General features: G+C 36.8%; 1 protein-coding gene across 2 annotated transcripts in view; it reads left to right on the top strand.

Annotated features, from left to right (window-relative positions):
- GNAT3 (G protein subunit alpha transducin 3) overlaps positions 1-16,879 on the top strand; it is a 28,668-nt gene extending 11,789 nt beyond the window's left edge. For both annotated transcript variants that reach the window (XM_026068897.1, XM_026068898.1), the window contains exons 3-8: positions 1,393-1,534; positions 6,469-6,626; positions 10,601-10,729; positions 14,889-15,018; positions 15,225-15,378; positions 16,689-16,879. In XM_026068897.1, coding sequence (XP_025924682.1) covers positions 1,393-1,534; positions 6,469-6,626; positions 10,601-10,729; positions 14,889-15,018; positions 15,225-15,378; positions 16,689-16,879 — 904 coding nt within the window. The remainder of the gene's footprint in view (positions 1-1,392; positions 1,535-6,468; positions 6,627-10,600; positions 10,730-14,888; positions 15,019-15,224; positions 15,379-16,688) is intronic.
- The last annotated feature ends 2,015 nt before the right edge of the window (positions 16,880-18,894 follow it).

The following is an 18,894-nucleotide window of genomic DNA, read 5'->3' as shown; positions in this document are numbered from 1 at the left end:
GATTCATTTGAGTCTCACAGATTCATTTGAATTCATGCTGAAAACAGCATTCAAAAAACTGAGTTTCAAAATGGAATTTATACATTTGCCTGTTCTAAAAGTGGTTGTGGAAACACTTAGAGAACTTTCTCTTTTTTTTCCTACAGTGCTACAGATGCTATTCCTTGAGATAGGAGAATGTATCTTTTGACTTTTCAGACATATGTGGGTCGCAGAGGTGTTAAGATTCATGCATATTCTATTGTGACTTTCTTGGAGATTTTTGGGGGGTGCATGCGAACTGTTTTCTGACAGGGTTGACTTTTCCCCTTGTAGGGAAAGTCTCCCCATGACAGACACCTGTACTCGTTCTGGGCTAAACAGTCAGATCCTTTCACATCTCCCCTTTCTGCTTGTATTACTCTGTTCAGACTATCTCTGGCAAGAGAGAAAAAACAAAAACCAGGAATTATTTGCTTAATTACATGGCCTTCACCATTGAATAACTGAGGTGAGGAAGAATAGAGCCCTGGTTCTGGTAGGTATTTCCCAGCCAAAGCAGTTTGTACACTGCTCATTGAAAGTAAACTATGCCAAAACAGATTAATCTTTCTTCCTTTTCACAACAAATGAAAAAAGACATCTCTCTGAGTCATGGTAAAATCTGTATACTGATCTTGGAGCATTTCAACCATATGTCATTCTCCAGCCAGAGAAGACTATGAAATTATAATCTATCTCTCAGAATTAGATTAATTGAATTTAACTATTTAGTTCTTTCATCCATGATTTGGAATATGGGACAAACTCTCTGGACACCTTTCAGTAACTGGAATTTTTTTTTACACAGTGAAGCTGACTTACAAAAAAACATGAAAAATGAAATAATTTCTTGAGGAAGTACCTCATGTATAAATATCATTGCAGTAATTTTTCTAGTCTAGATAAGATTCAGGTTAAAAATGAGAGTGACTAAATAAATAAAGTGAGAATCCAGGACTAACATAATAAATTCCCAGTAACAAAAGGAGTAGGTGCCTAAGTGCAACTAGACATCTTGCACTGCCATCCCATCTACAGGAATGTGGAAAGTCCCAGACTTGTTCTAGATACATACCATAGGTTATCTTCTATTGGCCTACAGGTAAAACAGTACCTATTCACTCAGACTGGAGAGTTAAAATCTAGCCTCATGAGTCTAACTGCATAAGGCTACAGAAACTGTTGTTCATTAACTGTGACAGCAGAATAGGCAGATCTACTCTTACCTTTGATGAACACTTTTCCAAGGGCCAGACAGATTCAATTTGTGGTTTTTACACAGACCTCAAAAGCATCTGATCCAATTTTTCTTGACTTTCTTTCTCCTTTAATGCATACCATAAACCTTCTTTTTTTCTGTTTTCACAACAGGATCATCCATAAAGATGGTTTCACATACCAGGAACGCATGGAGTTCAGACCTGTGATTTACAGTAATGCGTTGCACTCTATTCTGTCTATTGTGAAAGCAATGACCGTGTTAGGGATCAGTTACGAAAACCCAGCTAGAATTGTAAGTATGATGTCTTTTCTCTTGAAATAGGCTTTTTTTTTTTTTTTTTTTTTTTTTTTTTGTAATATAATACTAGGGACTAGTAGAACAGAGTAAGAGAGTTCAGTGTTTACTTGATTATAGTGGAAACTAAGTACTATTTGAGTTATACCTGTGACAAGATATCCTTCTTTATTTTCATTTTTTCGAGACTGATGTGTGAGATGTAACCTTTGTATAAACTTGCATTTCTGCAATAATTTAAAGCATTTAATGCATAAATTGCCATTTCTGTTACAAAAGAAATGTTCAACCTGCAAAGCCATACAAAAGAAAAAAGCCTTTTCATGGATTCTTGGCCATTTATTTATTGCTATTGGGAAATGTAATGGATATTTCCATTTTATGAATAAATATTGGGGCTGAGCCATGAAAGGAAGGGTCATTTAGACATGTTGGGAACAGTTAAGTTTTGCATTGCTCCTGGGGCAGAGACCTTCCCTACTGTATGGAAGTGGCACCATCACTGACACTGCAGAGAAGGATAGTTTATCCTTCCTTATGTCATTAGCAATTCTATGCACTAGTGCACAGCAAAAAAGCCACACTTTCCTTTATCTCCAGCCTCTTTAAAGTGGTTAGTAACACTGATTCTAGCACTTTGCAGCTTTTACTAAGAGGCTTCAAATATGATGATCCATGCAGTGGTCAGGGAACAGTTTTAATCAGAAGTTCAATCAGGGAGACTAGAAGTTTGAGGAAGCTCTTTAATTCTATCTTTTGTTTCCCTGAGCAAACGTCAGCTATCACACAGTTGTATTAGATATGAATGGTCCACATCAGAACAGAAAACTTTTGGCTTCTTTTGGCAAGTAAACTGACAGTGCCTGCTCCTTCCTAGTAAGAAGACCTGCTACCCTCTGGCCGTCATGCAGGACTGTCAGGGTGATCAGCTGGAATGGCAGGGACAGAAGTAAAGGGAAAACACATATCTTTCTGTTCAGTGCGCTGATCAGTCTATTGCTTGTAATACAGATCTTCCTGAAAATTTTTCAAAGGCCTCCCAGAATATCAACTGGTTCTAGTTTTGGCAAATTCTGCCTGTTCCGTAGAGGTTTGCTTTTAGGTGAATTGCATCCACTTATATGAAATGAGCTGTCAGTTCCAGCAGTTTACATTTCATTACAATGATATATGGTATTTGGACCTAAAAGCCTAGGGACCCATCTGCTAGACATGGCCTAAGACAGCTGAACCTAGCAGAACCAAGCCACAGGTCCTAGCTCAGAGTCTCCAATATTCACTACTAGGTCCAGACTTTGCATTTGCCCTCTGTACTTGAGATATGTTCTATCTATGCTCAGGTACTTCAGCCTACTTTCTCAGCCCTATCAAATTTTCTGAGAAGTTTATATCTGTTCACTCATTATTTTTCCCTTGGGATATCATTAGCAAATACAAACTTAGGGTATACCAACTTATCAAACTTATTTCTTTAGCCACAGATATCATAAAACCATAGAAAAATTCAGGTTGGAAGGGAAATTTTGAGGTCCTCTGGTCTAACCTGCTTTGAGCTGAACCAATTAGACCAGATTGCTCAGGGTCTTGTTCAGTTGATCTGGACAAGTATGGAGATTTCACATCACAGCCTATCTGGGCCCCTGCTCCAAATTTTGACCACCTTTGCTGAATTTCACAAGGTTCCTGCCAGCTCATGTTTGCAGCCTGCTTAGGTCTCTCTGAATAGCAGCCCTGCCCTCCAGTGTAACCACTCCCTCCAATTTTATGTCTTCTACAAACTTGCTGAAAGTGTATTCTATCCCTCCATCCAAGTCATTAAACAGACATTAAACAGTACTGGCCCTAGTATCACTTCCTGAGGGATGCCACTGGTAACTGTCTGCCAGTTGGACTCTGTACTGGTGATCACCACAACTCTTTGAGCCCAAAGATCAAATCAATTTTTCACCAACCTTATTATCCACTTATTCAGTGCATATCTCACCAGACTGGCTATACAGATATTGCAGAAGAACGTGTCAAAGGCCTTGCTGAAGCCAAGATATGCAACATCTCTCTCCTTGTTCACAAAGCCAGTCATCTCATTGTAGAAGGCAACCAGGTTAGCCAGGCATGATTTGCCTTTGGTAAATCCATGCTGGCTGTTCCAAATCATCTTGTCTTAAACCATGTCAAGGGCATACATAAGTGACTCTGGAAGCAATGGAAAGTTCTGAATCCACACTTCTTTAGTCCAATATGAGATAAGTGCTTGATCAGAGTCTGTAGGGTTGGGCAGTCCTTACTTAATCATCTTTTTCCCAGCACTTTCTTTTCACTTGGAACAAATAGTTACAGAGATGATCAAAACTGTAAAACTTTTTTCCCAGGTGTCCAAGCTGAGAACTTCCAGCAATTCCATGCGTCAGGTTTTTGTATAGAGTGGTCATTGTTTCAGGAGTTGACCATGGAGCAGCTTTTCAGACATAAACATCAACCAAGTATCAACCACTTCTAAAAGGTGACTGCTCTAACCCACATTGTAAGCAGTAATATGATTTGAAGACTACAATTTCAACATGAAATTTAAAATATGAAAGGAAGCCCATGAAAAAAAGAAAGTGTTGACAGTTTGACAAATACCCATGTGTGGTCTACCACTATGTAAAATAGATATTAACTTTTTTTCTTCCTTGTATGAATTTAGTTTTACAAAACTGAATTTGCAATGATCACTGCAAGCAGGCTACAAAATTCTTTGCAGAAATCCATGTTGTATTCAGAGAACTGATTTTCTAGGGATTTCACAGCTTTGAGAACTGGAAAAATGTGTATTAAACAGTTCAGGTTATCTTTAGACATTATACATAACCAAATGCAAAAAAAAATCAGCTATTTTAAGTTTATAATTTATAGCACAAGCCTATTCTTACTCTCATTGACATTGACAATAGGCCTCTAGGAATACAGCTGACTACACCTGTATAAAATATTTGCAGTGCCTGACTTCTTTTGCCCCAGAACCACATAAGAACAGCGTAGATCTGAGTTTTAAAGAAAGTGGAAATTTCAATCACACACACTCAACTGGCAACTAAACATTGCTCCTTCTTCTGAAAATGAAGTTAATTTACATTTTCTGTAAAACCATGAGGCATTTATGAGTTTGTGTGGTTTTGATATGAGCCTTGACTTCTGCTGGACATTGTTCTTGCTCAGTTCTGGTCCAGATTTAGCTGCCTAAAGTAATTTAGGCATTGACTGGGCCTTTCTTGGGCATAGGAAGCAATGGGTTCTTCCACATTCCAGGGCTGCCTGTAGTACTTCTTAGCAAGCCTTAAAGTCCCTCAGCATGTGACTTGGAACGAGAGCTGTTCTGGAAAGAGGGGAATTTTTTTTTCTTCCTAAAGATCCATTGTAATTTCTCTCTAAATGCCATTATATATACCAGGGTTATGTTAAACTAAATCTAATATCTTTCCTTTTTACATAAGCAACAAAATCCACAATTATCAGCTTTTGCGTAATAATCAATTAAGTCATTAACAAGGACATTCTGAGCTCAAGGTTTGTAGGCTACTCCGCTTTCAAATCCAACATCATAGGATTATAATCATCAGATGATATGTGATATCTTGAACAACAGCACATTCCAACTCTTATCTTGAAGCTGAACAACTGTGCACTGCGGAGAGTATTTGTGGAGAGCAAGCACGAGCATACACAAGAAAGCATAAGTCAGTTCTGTTGGTCAGGGCACTGAACTAGAGCAAGGATGTATAGAATGGAGCTGTTTTTGTTTAATGTAAAAGGGAACATTTTGTTTAATGTATTGCCCTCCTCCTTTTGCTTTCAACTGAATTATTTTCCTAGTTTTTTTTCCTTTTTTCTCCATTCTAACTTTTAAAAATTTCCCCAATTTTTTGAAAACTTGTAGTGCTTTATTTTTGTTCAGTCTCTGACTTTTACAAAATTTCCAGAAATGCAGTTTCTAATGAAACATAAAGAAAAATAACATTCCTAATATAAATAAAACATTCCTAATATAAATTTTTTACAAATCATTGAGAAGATGTTTTCTATTTTTGAATAAAGCATACTTCTGTCAAAATAGTGTCTGTCAGAATACATTTCTACTACTGACACTATTGATTAAAAGTCCCTTCAGTTGTCTACTTATGGCTAGGACTAGGAAGTAATTATTTTCTATAATTATCCACTGCTGTTACAGTGTACCAAATGACCCTATTTTTAATCATACTCTTTATTCAAAATACATTTCTAAGCCATTAACTACTGAAAATAAATATTTTTAATGTAATGAATTGCCTGAAGTCTTTTGGGGTTGACTGCAAAAGGAAGAAATTAGAGAATAATTCATTTAAAATATTTGGAATTTTTTTCACTTACAGGTTTCTTCTTCCCCAAAGAGGAAATCAGATAGGAAATGCACTCACTAGCTATATTCACTTTGCCACATTTCTCATTGTGCTCTAGAGCTAGAAAAAAAATTCCAACTATATCCATTTTTTTTTTCCAAATATATTCAAAAAAATTAGGAATATATTTCTGCTTTAATATATTTAAAATATATTTAGGTATCATTTTTAATTTATTTTATGATACATAGCTCTTCTCTTTTACACTAAAAGCCTTTCTTGCAGGTTAGTCCTTTTGTGAACACCTGTGGTAAAATGAAACTGAGACCTTTTAGGAACACACACAAAAAAAAGGAAAACTTTGTATCATGTAAGTCTAGCTTTGGTACTCACTAAAGGGAAGTGAGCTTGTAAAAGGATGTTTACATGCACAGGTGAGTACAGCTAAATGGAAAAAAATTGTGAAAATGAGAAATTTCTCTGCCTCTGCAATTCATCGTAAAACAAGCTCATCTTCAAGGAGGTGGAGAGGCACAGTATGTTTCCATAATATGTACTGAAATTTATCTTTAGGAAGATGAAAGACAACTCTGTGCCATGGCAATAACTCTAGAGGATGGTGACATGTCTTCCGAATTAGCTGAACTCATTAAGCAACTGTGGAATGACCAAGGGATCCAGGCCTGCTTTGAAAGGGCAGCAGAATATCAGCTCAACGACTCAGCAGCTTAGTAAGTGACACAAATTGCAGGTGTAGAGCACCTCAGTATTATCATGATGGACAATGCAGAAAGTGTTATATCTAGAACGCTTTCTCAAATATAGAATAGTGTATGAAAATTATTCAATGTTAACCAGAAAAGGAACTAGGCCTATTGCTGATGGGTTTATAATATATAAGAAACATTTAACTGAATTTAACAGCAAAAACAAAAATTTCATTCTGTGAGTAAGCTTAAACTGTAAAAAATGTCTTCTACCTCTAGCCAGTTCTGATTCAAAAAAGTGAGTTGAAACAGCTTAGGTTTTACCTAGAGTAGTACTTTGAATTCAAGTCTAACTGGTAGATTTCAAGCTTCTAATAAGTCTGATCAAAGCTATGAAAAATTTCCTCTAAGCTAATCTGGCTACATGCTGCAGTGTAACCTGGGCAGTTACCATCTCAGTGTCCCAATGGGTCTTGGTCAGCAGTGCTGTAGCTGCTGTCCTAACACATCACCTCGTTTTCCTTTCTGTGACTAGGATGTGACAGGCACATAAATCAGGGACTAGGGCTGCTCAGCTCTGACTCTGTGAAGAGTCAGGATTCAACTGAGATACCTCTCCCAGTTTAAATGTAGTCAGACAGTCCCTGTTTTGGTTGCTTCTCCAGCTGTTCTTACAGGCTAGAGCCTCTGGGTGGTTCTGTTCTGCAGTTTCTTCCATATGGTCATACAAGACCTAGAGGAGAGGTGTCATCTGGGTCTTCACTTTCCTGGAGTGCAAAAGTCAGGCTCTGGTACTGGGGAAAAGGGTAGTTCCAGCTGAGGTCCGTTTTATCTCTTTCTTCTAGTAGCTGCGATATGAGTTTTTGCTGCTCCTACAGTGTCTCCTACCGGCAGAGGGTACCTGCACAGGGAAATTGCACAAAGCGTTAGATGCCACTTGCATTTAGAAGAGAAAGGCATGATAAGAATCTGGGCAGGAGCCAGGCAAACTGACTGTAGTAATAAGTTACTCATTTTAGTTATTAAAGGGAATATACCATGAAAAAATATATAAAATTCCCCATCTCTTTATATCTTCAAAATAGGAATGAAGACCTTTCTGCAAGATACTAAACAGAAGTAACTAGAAAATGTTGTCTGCTTTGATTTGTGCTTTATTTGGCAGTATTTTATGGCAGCATTGTATTCCTAGGGAAATAACTAACAGAAGTGCAGAGCAACCCTGTTTCCTTTCATATACTGTCTGTTAGGCCACACTGCAGTTTCCAGGACTAAAGCCCATAACAAGTCAGTAATTATAATTAGAAGGAAAAATAGGAAAAAAAGAAATAAAAAGAAACCAATGTAAAAAACTAAAATGATTACCTGTTTATTAGCTAAAATTTTAGTATGTGCAGTATACCCAGGAGATTAAGTTTTGTTGTCTAAAAAGAAGATAGAGTAGTCTAAAATAATTTCCTATCAGTGTCACGGGCTGTGTCATTTTAAACTTGAGGTAGATTTAAGGGAGCTAGTACACACTCTAGAGGAGCCAACAATCATTTATTACAGCAGTTCCATTAAGAGCAACAGAGTGATATGCTTTACTTCTTAAAATCCCACTAATCAGCTACCTTCATCTTTAGGTATCTAAATGATCTTTGAAAACCTAAGCCCTTGACTCTGAATTATTAAAATTAACTTCATTTTTGCCATTGTTATTGGGCTTCTAGTGATCCATTCAAAGTCCGTTAGAGTCAATCAACCACCTAATATTATATTTGAATTGTTCTTTTAAAACCAAAAGCTTGCTTCTCAGCTCTTGTGAATCATCATAGCTCCACATGCTCCTACGCAGAGTATTGTATACTGTGTAATTTCTGACCTTTTGAGGTTAATAGATTCTTCTGTGAGTCTTTTCATTATTAAGTCTTGCTAATAATTTTGATCACTGTATTTTCTATGCATGTTTTTATCAAAAAAATTAGATCTTCTTAATAATGTTAAATATCCTGTAGGTCAAATTTTGCTGGAATTTCTGCCTTATATTCATTAGCAATTGATCTAGTTTTAAGGTGAAGCAATGGGGCAAATGAAAAAAGGGGCAAAACCAGTATATGGTGCTTCTTGATTGCTCAGCCCTGCCTTTCAGGGTGCCTTATGTCACCTAACTTTAGCAAAGGAAAGATCAGGCATTTAAATTAATCTACTAGTTTGTGTTCCCTCTTGTGTCAGCGGTGAGCAGGCCTGCAGAGCATGCCACTGTAGTTGTCTAAAGCTGTGGGAAGAATCTGAAGATGCATTTCTTGCTCCATTAACTAGATAATTAACGTGGACTAATTCTTAGGCAATTACGATCGGACGTGTTGACTGAATTCAGGTATTTGTGACTTGAAGCTAGCAGATGTTTATAATGAATTTTATGTACAAGTGTTTACTTTAGTGCTTCCATGCTTTATAAGTTGCAAAATTTATTTGGTTTCTGCCTCCCACAGAATTAAGCTGAGATGAGTCTGCCTCAGGCTCTGCTCAGAAAACCAGAGTTACATTGCTGTTTTAAAAAAAATAGATTGTTTACTGGACTGAAATGATGGATAAACATTGAATTACTGAGATCAACTTCAGCAGTCCTTGTTTAGTGGACTCAGACTATTCAATTTAAAATACGAAAATCCCATTTCTAAACATTGCTTACTAATCTAATGCAGAAAGATTCTGGTACTTTCTTTTTATTTATTTATTTATTTTTACTTGTAGATATACTAAATTTTGCAGACAAGGATGATGAGCTGTGAGGTTTGTTTTAATAGTTCTCTAGCTAAACTGTACAGCAAAACTTCCTGCTGTGTAGACTGGGTGTAAGGGAAGAAAAGAAAAAAAAAAATAAAGCCTAGAAAACATTAGAGAGATTACAGTGGGTTTTTTTTTTTTTTGGTTGGTTGGTTGGTTGTTTTTTTTTTGTCAGAAGCAAGCAAAGGACATATTACAAATGGAAAGGTGCCAACTGAGGCATTGAAAGGGCTTGAAAATGGCTCAACTATTGTACACGGTTTCTTTCTTTACTTTTTTCCCCCACTATTTGAATATCAGTTGTTAAGAGTCAGTATATTTGTAAGCTACTCCATCTTTTCTTTTTGCCAAATCATAACCATTTTCCACTGATTCCTAGTTCAGCCAGTAAGATTCACAGGTATTGTTCAGTCATTTCAAGAAAATTTCTTGCCTCTAGAAGAGACAGGAGAAGAGTTGGTGGTGGCCAAGAACAGGATTCAAAGATCTGGTTCAGTTTCTCATTTCACAGGGATTTCAATTCTGAGGTTACGCACGGCATTTTATCTCCGTATGGCTCTGTCCCACTGGATGAAAAACAAGATAATCGACTGCTTTCCTAGGGGGTGTAAAAATGTTAACCTAGTGTGTCCTCAGCTTGGTTGAAGCTTCTGGTTATGATTGCAAAATAAATGTTTTTTAAATATATAATAAATATTAAATAATAATGTTAAAAATAATGTACCTTTCTCTTGTAAAGTTGTAGGTCTAAGTAAAACAGCCCCTGCCTGTGAATTCCTCTAAATTATCATGCCCTCTCTTTTCATTTAGTAAAAAGATATTTTTATAACAGACTGGTGGCATTGTCTGATATGCTGAGATAATTTCTAGCAAATCTGCTTCTAAAAGATGTTTGGAGTTCTTCCCTTGTGGTGGTAATTTCCAAGTCAGGAGAAAAACCCTTTCCTGCTGAGATGCTTTCTTAGCATCCCTGAGGGAGATAAGGATTTCCCTGAACTCAAATTGTCTGAAGCATGTTTATTATATAGGACTAAATTACCACTTCTGTATACAAGAAAAAAATGGATCTTGAGTATGGATCTAGGCCATATAAAAAACAATAGTATTGATTTAAATGTGTAATTCGCATAAAATATTTAAAGTGGCTCAGTATAAATGGATCAATGACCATGTAATGATCAATTTACCTTTTAAATTCACCAATTACTATTTCTTATTACTCTCCTTAGCTATCTTAATGACTTGGATAGGTTAGCAATGCCTGACTACGTGCCCAGTGAGCAAGATGTTTTGCACTCCCGAGTGAAGACAACTGGGATTATAGAAACTAAATTTTCCTTCAAGGATTTGAACTTCAGGTATGAAAGCCATATTTATCAGTGTTTTCTCTGGTTTTAGCTTTTTTAAATATTTTCTTTTCAATGGGGTTGACCTATTATAATATTGCTAATCCCATCGTGATGTCCGTGAATCCACTCTTATTTAATAGTTCATTAGTATTCCAACTTTAAGCATATAATGGACTGTTATTAAGAGATCTCAGAATATCAGGCTCTAAAGGGATGTTTTTACATTTGTAAGTGTCTAAAAAGCATTATTTGTATCCTGCCATTTGTATAATTATTTGTGACATTTACAAAATTTGCCTACCTAAATGTCCTTAACAGCATGTAAAACATTTGATGACTACTAATTTGCATGTACTCTCAACCTTTCACTCTCTTGAGAAAGAAAGGAACTGCTCTTAACACTGGAACTCATTACAGCTGTCAAAAAAATCGTAATTTCTGTCCCATGAGAAATTTCAGTATTACCATGCATGCCTTCATCCTTGTTTAAGATGAAAAGCAAAATATAAAAAAGAAAAAATTATTGAAAATAATGTCTCTGAGAAATTTGATTGGAAATAACTGACACTTTCAAATACTCAAGATTCTGTTATGTTTAGTGATCCAATTAAAAACATTTAATTCCACATTAAACCATATTTGAGTGAACTATGATAGTTTCAGTGTGTTATAACTTCACTTTGCTTTACTTCCACTTTCCACTTAATCTTTAATTTAAAGGCTGCAGTGCATATTGAGGAAGTAGTCTAGACATGAAACTGTCCATAGAGATAGGTGGACATATGAGGCACCAGAATTAAACTTTTGCATTTATTTTCAGTGGGCTTTTTTTTTCCACATGTGGTAACTAAACACCCCATAAACCATCTATCGTACCAAACGGACGCTTTGAAACAACTGAGATTACTTTCAAAATGAGATTCAGAAGTAGATGACCAACAAATAAATGATTATCACCTATAAATATATTGATCACTCCTGAAAACTCAACACTTATCCACAAATGCTACATTGCAACATCACAGATGCCATGCTCTTCTTCTCCAGTTAACCTATTTCGGGTATCTTTATACATTGGAAGTCTGAGTACCTTCACAGTTACAACCATAAAACACTAAATAGGACTGGAGGAGGAAATTATCAGACTACAAACCCCCTATGACCTAAATCTTACCAGTCTTAATATTAGAGTTAGTGTCTAGGTCCAACTGAAATGCAGCACAGCTGAGAATTAAGTTACCTATTTGAGTGTCTATAGACAACAGAAAGGTTCCTAATGTCACCACAAACACTAAAAAGCACTGTATTTGTCCTCTCTGTTATGCATCATACTGGTGTATATGAGTAAATTCATTTGTGTCTTTATGCACTTAAGTAATGTTAGGTAAAATCACTATAAATAGTCTGAGGGTTTTGAGCTGCTACAGGGATGCACAGCCAGTATAAATCCATCTTAACCAGCAAATCACTGCTACTTTGCATTGCCAGAGCAATTCAAAACAGCTGGAGTATCCTGATGACTCTGCATTTACTTTGATAAGTGCCATAGGGAATCTATAAAGAGAGGAACACTTCCATATTCAGAATAAGCTTTGGTTGATGTACTTAAATGAGGTTTGGGGTCACAAAACCAAAAATGGATTAAAAAAAAAAAGCCTCATTCAGTAAACACTTGTCTGTCTTCCAAACTGAATGAGGCAGAAAAACATTTTGTATCCAAAAATCCAAATTGCAATACTCTAAATTGCTCCAGGGGTTGAATTACAGTCGCACAGGCAACATCACTTGTTATTTGTTAACTTCTTAGTGGTTGCTTTGTTGTTTTAACATGATTTAGCTTTACTGTGCTCTTCAACTTACTTCACTAATAACCTTGACTATGGCTTTCAGAGCTGAGAACATATTCAATATTTTAAAAAGGAGGTCTGATATTCATGGGTCCTCTCTTGCTGTAGTTTCCATTGATGTGCTAGGAATACTCACTGATACCAGGCAAGCTTTAGTTTAATCTTCAGGTCTCACGATATGTAACATTAAGACAAATGCATATACAATTAGTGCCATATCTGTGGCTAGATTCTCCAAGAGCAGTGTCAGGAAAATACAGAGCTTCCAAGCCAAACTTTGCCTATCTTGGTAAAAGAAAAGTAGAATATCAAAACTACACTTTATAATTTTCACAGAGTGACTTCAGTTTTACATGTACATATGTTAAGTTCTGGGCTGACACGAGAAGAGCTAAGCAAGCTAAGCTTAGCATAATAAAAAATGTCCATAAGCATCGCTTCTGGCCTTCATCTTGTCCTATTTTAACTGACTCCTCATGAATATTCACAGGGCCATATGCTAAAAGCTTGCAGGAAGTGAATACAGATTCATGTGATTATGTATGCTTGTGAAACTAAATTTTGAAGAATTTTTTTTCCCTAGAAACCTGATTAAAGAGTTCCATACTACAAACCAAGGAAGACACATAATACCAGGTGACTTTTGGGCACTAATCTCAGCCAAGAGTTAAGATGCATTATTCATTCTGTCCTCACTTCTCAGTAGGCCTACTGAACTCAGTGCAGATATGCTTGGAAGAATGCCATTACTGATATCAAGATCCTACTCAACAACAGCATCCTGATTTCCTAATAACTCAAATTCATAGACACCTAATGATCAGACAAAGAGATGAATGTACTAGAAAAAAAACATTTTCTCTAATTATCTCCTCAACTGCAGAAATAGTTCATCAATACCATTGGGAAGGGCTTTATATCTTCTAAACAGGAAGAATAAGCATAAACAATAACCTTTGTTTCAATGAGCTGCGTTGCTGACACTGAAGAAAACAGAGGAACAAGATACTGCAAAAATGGTGTTTCAGTGAAAAATTACTCTTGCTCTGTTTATTAGTGAGTTGGTTTCCTCATATTGAATCTCAGGATTTGCATTGCTAGAAAAATTGAGCTGTGTTTAATTCTCAGATCCTGTAGGATGTACATCCAAAGTGTAAGATCTAATGTATTTTTTTAAGGAAATGATAAGGTAACACGGGATTAGGAGGCTTTGGAGTTTAAGTTCAACAACACACAGCACATCATAGAAAATCATTATGCACGCAGGAAATACAAAAAGTAAGGGTAGGATCAGCTGCATAATGCGTAAGACCAACTAGGACATAAATTTGGCTTCTTACTTGTTTTTTCTCCTAATGCACTTGAAAAATATTCAGGTTTTGCCAATTTTATGTCAGAAGAATAGTGAAAAGAAAGTCCTATTCCCTATCACAAAAGAGCCATAAAGATAAGTGGGAGTTTTAAAGGAAGAAGAACAATAGTAGCTTTGACAACAGATCCAGCTCTGCTGGGCCTCAAATTTCATGTTGTATTGAAGGTCTAAACTAGGCATGCTCAGTTTGTTTTGGACCCCATATAGAAATCCATATGACTTTACCCAGAGGTGGTAACTTCTGGCAAACGCTCAAACAAAGTAATGAAGAGGAGGGCAGCCCTGCATTTTCTTCTCTACAGGTGAATGGATTCCTGCTCCCCATGCATTGTTTGAACAGCTGATGCAACTAAATGAGATTGATAGGGCAGAGACTTTCACACACAAACACATGCTGCAGATTATACAACTATCTAAGCAATTACACAAGGACATTGAACAGATAACTAAACATTTATCTATGCCAGCCCATTAAACATACTAGTGGGTTAACCAGTAACTGGCTTCCAATCATATGTCATATTGATCAACATGGCAGTTCACTACAAACAATACTAATAAACAAATGAGTAAGGATTTGAGGGTCTTTTGTCAATATTTCATGTATGAACTCTGTCCTGAAACATCCCTGCTCACAAGGTCTAGTCTGCACTAGCTCAGTCTGCACTGAGCTTTTGCACAGAGCCCCACTCCCTCAACAGGGAGTGCTGCCTGACAGCATCTCCTATATGCACTTATTTAAGCCTTTACTTTACATTTTGTGCCTGCTATAATGTTGTAAATAATATATAGCTTTCCTTGACCTGTTGGGATGGAAGTAGACCAGTATTTGGAAAAGTTGAATACTTGAGCACCATTTGTCTCTAGTTGCACTCTGCACATTGACTGCATGACTACATCCTTATTAGCTACTGCTTTACATTGTACATGCATTATTTTTCCTGCAAAGGATGTTTGATGTGGGTGGACAGCGATCAGAGAGAAAGAAATGGATTCACTGCTTTGAGGGAGTTACTTGCATCATATTCTGTGCTGCACTCAGTGCCTATGACATGGTTCTGGTGGAAGATAAAGAAGTGGTGAGTCAGAAGGGATAAACAACCCTTTTTGCTACTAACTTTTAATGTACTCTCTGATGGCATATCAGAACTATTCCTGTTCCCTGATAACAATTTAAAGGCTATTATGCTGTATTGGTTCTTGCTAGAAAAGAACATTACAGTAAAAATGACATATGAGGATGAGATTTGTCAGACTCTCATGCTCACCTTTTGCATCTCAACAGAACAGAATGCATGAAAGCCTTCAGCTGTTCAACAGCATCTGCAACCACAAGTGCTTTGCAGCCACTTCCATTGTGCTGTTTCTAAACAAAAAAGATCTCTTTCAAGAGAAAATAACGAAAGTTCATCTCAACATCTGCTTTCCTGAGTACAATGGTAAGTTTGGGGTTTTCAGAAGAAAATACATTCAAATGATTAGTGTCGGCCATGCAGTAAAGGTAGAGACTTTGACTCAGGTCACTGATACAGCATCTTGCCCAAGCATCTAGCCTTTCTCTCAAAAGAATGGAAAGGGACAGACATTGCCAGAATCCAGTTTATCTCACCTACTCTTGATGCTTACCTTTGTGTGGGATGAATTCTCTTTGTAGATGCTTTTTCCTCTGCACTAGCTTATACAGGGAGGTGAAAGGCTAGAACATTTAGATGGCTAAAGTCAGATTTGATGAAGGCAGACAGCATTATCAGTATCAGTCAATGGTCAATCACTCACATACACCATATCTGAATCTAGGTCTTTTTGTACCTATCTGTAGACACATTCCATAAAGGAAGTCTGCCTCTTTTTATATGTCACAGTATTCACTGGAGATAGAAAACAGCAGCTATTTCAAGTTCATGAAAGAGAATATATAAAGGTGTGTCATAAAGTGCCAGAGAAAAAAGAAAAGCTATCAGTATTTTAGTATTAAACTAATGTATTTGTGATGGGAAATGTCCAGAATAACACACTTAAAAAAACAAAAAAAGGTATTATTAGAAGATGGGTTGTGTCCACTTCCTAAAAAACAGCTGCCCCACTCACTTCTCTAAGACACGTCAACACAGCAATCCAAAAATGCTCAGTGTTTCAGTGGGATAATCAAACATTATGTGCTAAACTCAGTGCAGCTATGCCAACTTACACTAGCTGAGGCTTCAGAGACACAATGGGAGTCACCAAGGGCTCTCAACAACAAGCATCTCATTCACATCCTGCTCTGGACCTACAGTGAATCAGTATTCAGACCTGTATCAGTATCAGTATTCAGACCTGTTGTTGCTTCTGTTGCTAAGGAAGAACTACTGAAAAGCAGGAAAACTGTGCAAAGAAATTTTGACTGAGCATATAAGCCTCTAATTTTTTTGCTTTTTCCTTCTTTATTTCTTTATTGCTTTGTTTTTTTCCTTCTACCAACCCTGTCTGCTATTGACCCACTTCCATTTGTATTTTTTCTTCTGTTTCTCTCACTTTCTGCTCTCTCTCTAAGGGATTTAACTATTTCACACTGTTTTACTCAATTGTGAGCATTTCACTTCAGAGATGAGGCCTTCTGTTTAGGCACTGAAATTTAAATTTGGGGGGCAGTTTACACACAAAGCTAAGGCCTAAAGTTAACCTCCTAAAAAAACCTTGTTTCTTAGTAACTGTGAGAAAATTCAAGTTGAAAAGTTTCTTCTCTGTCTCTTACTATTATCTTCAATAGGACTAAATACATTTGAAGATGCAGGAAATTACATCAAGAAACAGTTTCTAGACTTGAACATAAGGAAGGAAGACAAGGAGATATATTCTCATTTGACATGTGCCACAGATACGCAGAATGTCAAGTTTGTTTTTGATGCAGTCACAGACATCATAATCAAAGAAAATCTGAAAGACTGTGGGCTTTTCTAGCCATTCACTCCCTTGCTCACAGCCTGACTTCATCTCTGTCCACTTCCTCTCTCATCCTGTGTGCTGACTGAAGTAAAAAGTGGTAGGGAAGAAACAATATTAATTAGGCTCTATTTAGCTGTCAGTTGAAGCTTTGGGCTTTAGTTAGCTTTGTCAATCGAAGCCTGAGCATTGCAGAAAAGTAATGACTTTCTATATGCCATAAGAAGATTAAAAAACATGTTCCTGCTCCACAGAGATGCTAGCCACTGATGATTCCTACTGGAATCAAAGGGAATTTCTCATTGAAATCCATACAATTTGAAGGTAAGCAGCATTTCTCAGGAAGCTGGGGATAACTCAGTACCCTACGTTTTCCAGTGAGGGGGGGAAAAAGCATATAAAAGAGATTAGATAATGGACTTTTATTTGTATTTAAAGCCTTAAGAAAGCCATAAATAAAAAAGAAACAGTATCATTGGATTATTTCAGCTCATTACTTTTATGTTTTCATGCTACATTCACAACTAAAAATGACATTACATTAATTCAACAGAAGCAAACCCCCAGACTTAACTGGTTTATGAAGAAGAGCAGTGCAAATCTGCATCTTTTATTATACTGTTTTGGTAGAAGAACTGAGGGACACATACACATAAACTGCACATGTATAAAATTCACAAGAGCTGCTATCCTGTTTGGAAAAAAAAAACAGTAAGATATAGGCAGATGGCAGACAATTTTTTGGAAATATTCCTGAGGGAGAAAAAAATATTACAGTAATTATCAATTCCTGCATATGCCATAAGGGCAAGTGCAAACATTTTTTTAATACTTAAAGACCTGACTTTTTAAAATAATTAATAGTCTCATTGCTGGACAGCTTCTCTGGTGCTCTGTGATTGAAATAGTCATTTTCACCAGTGCAGAGCAGATGTAAACCTACCAGTCCCAGTGGCAAAAACACATTCTTGAGGCTCTGGTACAGGGATCCATTTTCTATGCAAAGAACTTGCTAATGAAGAACTGCTCCACTCTTACTCCATCTGATTTACTGTGACTATAACTCTGGAAAATATTTAACTATTTTCAGTGTAATGGGGGTTAATAAAAATATTGTACTGACATTTGAAATTTGGCCTTGAAACAAGACTCACTTTTGAAATCTGAACAATGATAAAATAAGGTGGTTTTTTACGACATTTCAATCTAATTTTCACCATGCATTGAATATACTCTGGTTAAGCTAATTATTGAAAACACTATAAAAAGGGACCTAGTCTGTCACTGACTAGCAGAATCCTGCAAGCTCTCCACATAAGCAAAGGCATTGGCCTGTGCTGGTCTCTCAGCAAAACTAGGAGCTGATGCTAAACACTGTAAACAGCACAAATCCTGGGGTAAAGCCCCACTGTGAAACCCTTTAATACCACAATTTTGGAAAATGCAGCCCTACCTTTTACTGAATTTAAGACTTAAAACTTGTCACTACTGCTCCCTAGTGTGCTTCAGTAGTCTTCCTGTTGGTATCCATCAGCTGTTTAACAACAAGCATTTTTGATCCAGTGGTCTAAACCAGTGGATGGGATTTCCAGCAATGAGGGTGACTTTGATGGTGTGAAGACAGGGGAGGCCCCAAGTGGATACAAGGGACTGGAATAGGCAATCTTAGCTGAATCTGAACTAACAAAATAAATGTGGAAAACTACTGCCTCCTACCAAGAACATATCTGACAGTTGAGGATAGACTAAAGAGATTGATACTGGTATTGGTTAAGCTGTATTCAAACTGCATGCAGTAGAGATTAAATAGTATGTGAAAGGGAAAAAACATGAAAAATGGTGAGAGTTTAAGCACAGTAATGGTAAGATAAACTTAACAGAAGGCATTGTTAGGCCTTGGGTCATGGAATAGCACCTTGACTGACACCTGCCAGAGTAAAGGCCAGTCTCTCCTTGCTTGATTTTGAAAATCATATGCACAAAGCCTTAGCTAGAGCTGTGTAGGGCACAGTCCTGAGCCAGAAAGGTGACCA

The sequence above is a fragment of the Apteryx rowi genome, unplaced genomic scaffold, assembly GCF_003343035.1.
Source record: "Apteryx rowi isolate R43461 unplaced genomic scaffold, aptRow1 scaffold_282, whole genome shotgun sequence".
NCBI classification, from domain to species: domain Eukaryota; kingdom Metazoa; phylum Chordata; class Aves; order Apterygiformes; family Apterygidae; genus Apteryx; species Apteryx rowi.
Note: the sequence above shows the minus strand (reverse complement) of the source record. Positions and strands in the feature narration are given on the sequence as shown.